This window comes from Triticum dicoccoides, chromosome 2B (genome assembly GCF_002162155.2).
Source record: "Triticum dicoccoides isolate Atlit2015 ecotype Zavitan chromosome 2B, WEW_v2.0, whole genome shotgun sequence".
Lineage (NCBI taxonomy): Eukaryota > Viridiplantae > Streptophyta > Magnoliopsida > Poales > Poaceae > Triticum > Triticum dicoccoides.
In genome coordinates, this window is record NC_041383.1 from 261919149 (window position 1) to 261928450 (window position 9302).

Below are 9302 nucleotides of genomic sequence, written 5' to 3' on the forward strand. Positions count from 1 at the left end.
CCGAGTCTGCCAGTATCTGCAGTCACCCCGTGACACTCATTGATCTGCTGTTAAGCGGATTTTGCGCTATATTCGTTTCACGGTGGCTCATGGTTTGCATATTCGGCCGTCTGACTCTGGTTGTCTTTCAGCATATTCTGATGCAGACTGGGCTGGCAATCCGGATGACAGGCGATCCACGGGGGGTTATGCTGTCTTCTTTGGCTCTAACCTAATTGCCTGGAGTGCTCGAAAACAGGCTACTGTCTCGCGTAGCAGTACTGAGGCTGAGTATAAGGCTGTGGCCAATGCCACATCAGAGATCATCTGGGTACAGTCCTTGCTTCAGGAGTTAAGTATACCCCAATCACAGTCTCCTGTTCTTTGGTGTGATAACATCGGTGCTACATACCTTTCTGCAAATCCGGTATTCCATGCCCGAACGAAACACATTGAAGTTGACTATCACTTTGTGCGTGAACGTGTCTCTCAGAAGCAACTACAGATCAAGTTTATTTCTTCCAAGGATCAACTTGCTGACATCTTCACCAAGCCATTGCCTTTGCCACAGTTTGAGACTTGCAGGCGCAATCTTACCCTTCTAGATTCATTAGAAAGTGGCTAAGATTGAGGGAGGGTGTTAGACTGTATTTACATGTGTATATTGTAACGTTGTATACCACCTCATTATATATATATATGTGATAGGCCATCCCTAGAGGGTTGTGCCGGTTCCCTCCAAAGCCTATTGTCTTACACATATGTTGCTGTCAGGAGCCAACCCTGTGCGACTCCCTTGCATCCTGTCTATATCATGTAGCACTACATTTCCTTTTTTCCTTCTTCGTTCGTCAAAGCACCGGCAACAGTATAGTTCGTACAATTTTAGGGCTCCTCTTGTGCTATGCAATAGCGTATAATCTGTACAACAACGGTGATCGACACCGTGACGAGCGATCCCAGTAGGCCACAGCTCGAAACATCTCAACCCTACACAATCCATCTGCGTGTCTACAGACACAGACACTTGGCACACACATGGCTCACTCAAACTAATAGGAGAAAGCAATCACCTCCCTTCCTCGATGGTGCTGATGGTCACGTCGTTGGTGCTGCAGGATCCGGTGAAGTGCGTGGACCGTGTCCGCGTCCCAGACCCGCCCACGCCGTCCTCCTCATCGTCGCTGGTGACCCGGAGGTGGAAATGCGGCGGCCGCCTCGGGTCCGGCAGCGGCACCCCGTCGTTCCCCAGCATCGCCGTCACGTCGGTCATTGTCGGCCGGTCCATGGCGTTGTCCTGCACGCAAAGCAGCGCCACCTTGACGCACCGCATGATGTCCGCCACCTCGCTGCAGTGGCCCAGCGTCGGGTCGACCAGCTCGAACGCTCTCCCATCCCTCCACAGCTGCCATGCCTGTCGTCCAAAAATCATACGGCGCATTAGTTAATGGGGTTCTGCAGACAGTTGCTGTCAGTGGCTTACATTGCTGATGTGAACACTAGGAGCGACATTTTTGACCGTATGCTAACGGATAAGCCGCTCGTTTTGTATTTAGTCTTGGAACAAGAAAGCTAGGGTTCAACCGTTTATGAAATGTCTAAGTTCGTCCGAAGCGTGTGGTATGTTCTTGTTAACTCATGCAACTAAAAAATTGAGCAGAAGCTTACGTAGCCGAGGAGGTTGACGAATTCTCCGTAGTGCTGGCCGTGGCCGCTGCTGTTCCTCTTGCCGCTCACTATCTCGAGCAGCAACACGCCGAAGCTGAAGACGTCAGACTTGACCGAGAAGAGGCCCTCGGAAGCATACTCAGGTGCCATGTAACCGCTGCGGCACAGCACAAAACGTGGATCATTAGTATAATCCAATCAGCACGCCATTGCATTCGATATTCATCAGGGTTTGCCTGTTAAAAAATGGGTTTAATTAGTTTTTTTTCTCTTACTAGGTGCCGACCACCCTGTTGGTGTTGGCCTCCGTCATGTTGGAGCCGAAGATCCTGGCCATGCCGAAGTCGGAGATCTTGGGGTTGAGATCCTTGTCCAGCAATATGTTGCTGGCCTTCATGTCCCGGTGAATGATGCGCACCCGGGAGTGCTTGTGCAGGTACAGGAGCCCCTGCGCGATCCCTTCCATTATGTGCCGCCGTTTCTGCCAGTCCAGCAAGGGACCTCGCTCTTGGTCTGCATTGCAAAAGGTTACCATATCATATCAGCTTTTTCCCTACTGGTAGCATTCACGGGAAGAACTGGAGATGGTCTCAAGAAAAGCTTCTGCACGTAGTAATTTATGTGTATATATACCGAAGATAAAGAAGTCTAGGCTTCGGTTGGGCAGGTACTCGTACACCAGCATCTTCTCCTCCTCCTGCACGCAGCAGCCCACGAGCTTGACGAGGTTCGTGTGCTGCAGCTTGGCGATGAGCTGGATCTCGTTCTTGAACTCCACAAGCCCCTGCCCGGACTGCGCCGCCAGCCTCTTCACCGCCACCTCCGCCCCGTCGGAAAACTTCCCCTGAAAAGAAACACAACGACAACGGTAACAAAAAGATTAGCGTTCGATCCATTGGTCAATCGCATTACATGGTAAAGAGTTGGCGTATCCGCTTGCCTTGTAAACCGGACCGAAGCCGCCTTGTCCGAGCTTGTTCTCTTCGGAGAAACTGTCCGTGGCAGCGGCGAGCTCAGGGAAGTCGTACAAGGTGAACTCTGAGCTGCTCTCTTCGATCTTCCACAGCTTCAGCGCCTCCTCTGTCTTCGAGTTGTTCCTCTTATGACCTTGTTCTAATTTCGTGTTTCCTGAATTGATTATATTTGCATCTAATGGGTTAAATGGTGTGGGGAAAAAGGCTCGAAATTTTTCTTGCAGTGTGTTGTCTTGGCCTTACCAGCTCCTTTTCTTAGTCTTCTGATGAGTAGAAGGCAGCCAACCAACATAGAACAGAACACCGTAACGGACACGCATACAACGATTATTAGGGTCCGCCTGTGCTTGCTTCCTGAGCGATACAAAGCAAAATATATATGAAACAATAGTAGTATAACTACAAAACCAAAAATAGTTAAACAAATTAAGTACAGCTAGCTCTTCATGTTTTTATGGCTCTTGAAATAAATAAAACAAAAAGGATGTACACTGTACACTCTCCCTTACCATTGCTTTCTGTTGGTGAAGATGAGTCACCGTGTGTGCCGATCCTGACGTCGGCCATGCCGTCGTAGAACTGGTAGCCTTCATAGCGAATATTGCACCGGACGCCGACGATGCGGCCGCCCTCGCGGCCATCGTACCACTGGCGGGTCTGCTCCTGGAGGCCCAGGAAGCAGTGCCAGCACTGCCCCGGGGAGAGGTCCGGCGTGCACTGCGCCAGGCCGTACACCGTGGGCAGCTGCGGGTTGATGTACATGATGGCGCTGGCAAACCGGCGCACCGAGGAGTTGTACGCGCCGTACATGGACATCTCCCCGAACAGCGTGCCAACCAGGGACAGGAAGAAGCTCCGGGACGTGGCGTTGCGGCTGTCCCACGCGGCGTACGTCGACCCGTTCACGTCCATGCCGTTGATCACCGGGTTGTTGTCGTCCGGCCGCGCCAGGAAGTCCTCGCCGGAGTAGCGGAGGGTGCAGAGGTCGTTGTAGAACGTGGCGTCCCTCTCGCCGGCGCAGAGCCCCCGTAGCTGCCTGAACGCGTTGTCCAGGCAGCCGGAGCACGTCCTGGCGTCCGTGATGTCGCCGCGGCAGAGCGCGAGGGCGAAGACCTTGTCAGGGGAGGCGCCGATGGCCGCCGAGGCGTAGAGGGACGGAGAGGCGGAGGCGGAGGCGGGGAGCTCGGCGGTGAGGCGCGCGAGGTTGGCCCCGAAGGCGTCGCGCGCCGTGTAGTTGCCGGTGGTGCCATTGCACGAGTACTCGGAGTAGGCGGCGGCGGCGGCAGCGTTGGCGCGCGGCTTCAGGAAGAGGAGGAGGAGGAGGAGGCAGGGCAGGACGCCAACCATGCCGGCCTCTTTCATTGTTCTGGTGAAAAAGGAGAAGGCTGGCACTTCCCCGTAGCTTGTTGCTCTCGTTTTAAAATTTAAACGGGTTGGCAAAGTCAAAGGCTACAACAAGATGGTGGTTGTTGGTTGCTGTCATTTGTTCTCTCCGATTTTTCTGTGAGGGTTCCTTCGGTCCAATTGGCCGGGTTGACAGTCGACAGGAAGATCGCAACAAAGGAAACTTCTCTTGATAGTGCGGCAGAAAGAAAGCAAAACTCGTCAGGTAGCAAGAATTTGATTACGTAGATAACAATTGACGAGCATTCGTTTTTACCCTGCACGTGTAAATACCAACGACCCCGCTGTGACCTGGAGCAACCATGCTGAGCTGAGTTTGAAACACAATTCTTTGTAGTAGTATCTCGGTCTGCGTCTCAGCGTGTGAAACGATCGTGCCGCCGGTTGATGTTCACCAGATATACACACTCCAAAGGTTACTGTCCGATGACGGCTTGGATGGACGCATCACACTAATTATATCTACCAGAATGCTTTTCGCAGACGACTTTGAGGCTATTACTGCAGGCTTGCCTGTTTTCAAAACCGTACTTGCTTCTAGTTTCTACCTAGTTCAGACAAAATCAATGAACTACACCCGAAAAGTGTTGTAGTGCTATCTGCCATGTCCTAGCCTTTTGAACCATCAATGCATTTCTCATAAGCCACTTGTCAGTTGCCCGTCCCACCAAAACAGCCACATGTCTATATCCTATCCTGAAGGGTTATTTTTTCCGAAGCAGAGGCATAAGATTCGCCTCATCACTTAATTAAGAGGGAATAGAGTTTGTTTGTTTTATAACCGACACACATGACCATCTTCCAGCTGATGGTGTTGGATCCTCCTGTGTGGCTCTTAAAAAAGGTGAACAAATTACGCCGTGGTTTTCTCTGCGCGCATGACTAAGAGGCGAGGCTGGCAAATGCCCGGTGAATTGGTCCACTGTATGCCGCCCACGGGAATTCGGTGTCCTCGGCATTCTAGACTTACAGAAGCAAGGGAGAGCGATGCGATGCCACTGGCAATGGCTCTGTTGGACAGACCGCTCCAAGCCATGGCATGACTTCCCCTGCTTGCGGACAACTCTGTCGATGAGCTCTTCCGAGCATCAACAAAAATCTCCATTGGGGATGGCAAGTCCACCTCCTTCTGGGACTCGCGCCGGCAGAGGGACTGCGTCCCTCGACAGATGGCCAGAGCTATTGCGGCACTGCACCAAGCGTCAGCTCTCTTTGCGAGAAGCAATAATAGGCAATCAATGGATGCGCCTTGTCAAGCCGAATCCATCTACTCTGGTGCTCAGACAGCTCTGTTGCCTATCAGAGATGGCGGCGGGTATCAGTTTCAATGACGCAGCAGAGGACACGGTGACTTGGTGCTGGACGGCGGATGGCAACTACACCGCCAAGTCGGCGTGCCTATGCCAATTCGAAGGAGCTGTGCGGTCGGGCGATAAAGCACTCATATGGTCCACCAGGGCGGCGCCGCAAGCCAAGACGTTCCTTTGGCTTGCTGCCCGCAAGCGCTGCCTCATGGCTGACAACCTGCCTATCAGGGGCATCGCACGCAACCCAGTTTGCTCGCTCTGCTGCGTTGCACCGGAGACGGCCACCCATTTGCTCGCGGATTGCAATTTCTCCAAGCAGCTCTGGATGATGGTCATCAACAAGCTTGGGGGCCCTTTTCTCAACCTAGCGCCAACGGTAAACTCCCATCAGCAATGCCTTCTTCTCAAAAACAATTGGATGATGCAGCTATTGTTGCTCCCAGCTGATAAGATGAAAGAATGGAAGTCGGTCACTTGCTTGGTCTCCTGGATGATATGGAAGGAATGAAACGGCCGTGTGTTCAATGCTGACATATGCTCGGTTCCACAACTCATGGGACGAATCATGGATGAGGCAAGATGTTGGTCAGGGGCTACGCTTAGCTTGCTCGACAACATATTTGAACCACCTTGATTTCCCCCTTGTTTGTTGATGGGTGTTTTCTTTCTGGATGCCAGCTCCATCCTCTTTTTATCTCTAAGACTTTGTATTCTGCCTCACCTGATTAATTAATAAAATTCGGCCCTAGGGTTGTCTTTTCGTCAAAATAAATAAATAACCGACACACATACAACACGTCACATGGCGCCACATGACAATTATTTGCACACTAGAATTTTCCCTAGCTTCCTCGCCCTTGCCGTGGCCCATAACTGAGCCTCGTGGATGGCATGATGCAGCAGCACCATGTGCTGAAGGCAAGGCCCCAGTACACCGGCTCACCGCCGTTGCACCCAGGCAGAGTGATCCAGTTCACTCTGCAGATTTTCCGGGGGTACGTCGCCCACGCCCATAGCCTAAGCATCGTGGTCTCCGTCTTCTGCCTATCTGATGGTTTTCACAGGGTTGTAAACCAATGACAACAATGTTTTTTAAAAGATATAATAGAAGCTAAGTTGGTTGTTAGATACTCCTATACAAAACAGTTTGTCCCCTCCATCACAAAAAAAAAACAGTTTGTCCCCATAATTTTGTTTAAACAATTTGTGCATATAAAAGTAAATTACAGACTTGCATGGCGCACCCCTTCTCCCCCACGCGCGCTATTGAGCTGTCCCATGAGCGGGGTTGGACGCCCACTGTTTTTTTTTACTATTTGTCTTTTGTTTTCGTTTTCTGTTCTTTTTTTACTAAAAATAATTTAGGATTCAAAAAGTTTATTTTTTTTAAAAGTAAATTAAAACGGTGTTCCAGAAACCATAAAATGTTCCTGGGTTAAAAACAATGTTGATTTTGAAAAAATATTCACCTATTCAAAAAATGTCTGTGAATTCAAAAATGTTCATGCTTTTTTAACTGTTCACAAAAATAAAATAAATGATCATTAATTACAAAAGAAGTTCATTGATTCAAAAACTGTTCGCTGAATTAAAAAATGTTCTTGAAAAATGTTCCTGAATTTCAAAAAAATGTTCGCTGAGTCAAAAGATGTTCATCGATTCAACAAATGTTCGCCGCTTTCAAAAAGTGTTCATCGACTCAAAAAATGTTCACCAATTTAAGAAATGTTTGACGATTCAAAAAAAATTCGCCATTTCAAAATAAAAAATCACCAATGGAGAGAAATGGTCATCAGTTCCAAAAAGAACTCACGAGTTTCAAAACAAATGTTTGTGATTTGACAAATTGATCACAAATTTGTAACACGAATTGGAAATATGTTCATGATTTAAAAAAAAATGTGCTTGAATTTGCAGAAAATGTTCGTGTATTTTAAATTTTACATGATTTCAAAAGTATGCTCATGAATGCAAAAATGGTTCATAATTTCATAAAAATGTTGACAATTTCAAAAATTGTTCACAAATTAGAAAGATATTCGCGAAATATAAAATAAAAAGAAAAATATCAAATAAAAAACGGAATAAACAAATAAATAACAAAAAAGGAAAGGGAAAAACAAAGAAAAAAACAAAGAAAAAATAAAGGAAAAAAAGATAAGCCCAGTCCAGGGAAGGTTCTAGATTTTGTTTTGAGCGGAAAGGAAGGGTCAAAAGAAAGTCTCATCCCTAATAAATAAATGAAAGTAGATTAACATTATTTTGTATTTCTAGGGGGAATGTTGAGGCAAACATACGATGCTGACAAGCTGGTTAGGTGCCGAGTTGGATTAGACATCGCAGGTTTCAGTTTTAGAATTGGGAAGAGGTTAAGAACCTAGTGGAATCCATTGCGAGGGGACGTGCTGAAGTGAAGAAAAGCCCCAATTTTGAAGAGGACTACATAACTGAAGAGTGGAATTGGAGCAAAGCCGTGATCTGGTAGGCGACTGGTACAAGTGCTAGACTAGAGCTAGACAAAAAGCGTAGAACCTTCTTAAAACCGGTACGGGGAAAACCCGGGAATGGGCCGGCCCAACGGAGGACCAGGTGCGTGATGAAGGTACGCGCTAGGTGGTCAAGTAGCGACCTATGCGCGAAATAGTGTTCCCCCGCAACGTCCGCCAGGGCTATATGCCGCCATCCCGATTCCAAAAATAGGAATCGCCTACACGTGACATCGAGCGAGCTAGCCTAGTAGCGGGGTTCCTTCGCTGTGCGATGTAGGTTCATGTAGGTACGGTTTTCCTTGTTTTCTTTAGTTTTCCTTTTTCTCTTTCTTTCTATTTGTTTTTCCATGGTTTTCTTTAGTTTCCATTTATTTCTTTAGTTCGGTTTAGTGTTTCTGTCTTCTCAATGTTTTTTTTGGTTTTTCTTCGCTGTAGGTTCGTGTAGAACAGTTTTCTATGGTTTTCCTTTTCTTTTTTTTCTTAGGTTTTATTTCTCTTACTTGTTTTCTTTTATTTTCCTTGTTTTGTCATTTTCCTTTGGTTTTCTTTGTTATACTCTGGTTTTCTTCTGGTTTTTTGCTTTGCTATTTTGCTTCTTTGTCAATTTTTCACACATATTTTCCTTTTTTAGTACGCAATGTACATTTTTTTAGCACACGTGAAACATTTTTAAGATACATTTTGAACTTTTATCAAATTCATGATGTACATTTTTTCAAATAGATGTTTTGAACAACTTTCTGAATACAAGATATTTTTTCCCAAATAGAAGTTGTACATTTTTAATGAAAATAAACATGTTCAACCTACGAGAACATTGTTTTGAATCGACCTAATTTTTCTTCATAATAACATGTTCCTTTTTTAATTGTATGGAAGAATTATATAGTACGAAACATTTGTTTACATCTTATACATTTTTTTGACAATGTCTGATAAATATTTTGGAAACTAGTGAAACATTCTTTAAGTGATACCTAAATTTTTCTAAATGTATGAAACATTTTTCTATATTATGTGAACATTTTTTATAGTCTATAAACATTTTCTTATTATGGCACTTACATTTTTTAAACACATGAATTGTTTAATGTAACAAACATTTATTGTTCACATGATTAACATTTTTCTTTACACATTTAACATTTTTAATTGCTTCAGTAACATTTTTTATTTTTTTATGTAAAGTACATTTTGTATCATATATATTCAAATTATTATGAAATCTAAGCAAAAGTAAAAAAAGGAAAATAAAAATGTGAAAAAAACCCGAAAAAACATGCATGATGTCAGCACGGCGCCGCAACTTTTCTACTGCAACTAATTCTACATACACAAACAACATGTTACACACCTTACGAATTAACTTTTTTTTAGAAGAACCAAAGCTTTATTGATCAAAGTTCACCACAAGGGGGATACAGTTTAAATCGTGGGGTTGGCCCAGCCACACGTGGCAACCTGATTCGACGACATAGCAA

The 9302-nt window shown here is 46.0% G+C and overlaps 1 protein-coding gene across 1 annotated transcript; it reads right to left on the bottom strand.

The window, feature by feature from the left end:
• Nucleotides 1–711: 711 nt before the first annotated feature.
• On the bottom strand, nt 712–3982 carry LOC119363429 (putative cysteine-rich receptor-like protein kinase 20). The gene is made up of 7 exons (XM_037628782.1): nt 3131–3982; nt 2865–2975; nt 2588–2775; nt 2281–2491; nt 1923–2160; nt 1648–1804; nt 712–1393 (listed from the first exon to the last, which is right to left on the bottom strand). Exons 1-7 carry the CDS (start codon nt 3966–3968, stop codon nt 1049–1051), a joined length of 2088 nt encoding a protein of 695 aa, XP_037484679.1. The 5' UTR covers nt 3969–3982; the 3' UTR covers nt 712–1048.
• Nucleotides 3983–9302: the final 5320 nt, after the last annotated feature.

Coding starts and splice junctions, on each gene's coding strand:
- LOC119363429 (XM_037628782.1), bottom strand. CDS start 3,968: ATGGTTGGCGTCCTGCCCTGCCTCCTCCTCCTCCTCCTCTTCCTGAAG. Junction 2,776..2,864: donor AAGACTAAGAAAAGGAGCTG/GTAAGGCCAAGA, acceptor TAATCAATTCAG/GAAACACGAAATTAGAACAA. Junction 2,492..2,587: donor GCTTCGGTCCGGTTTACAAG/GCAAGCGGATAC, acceptor GTTTCTTTTCAG/GGGAAGTTTTCCGACGGGGC.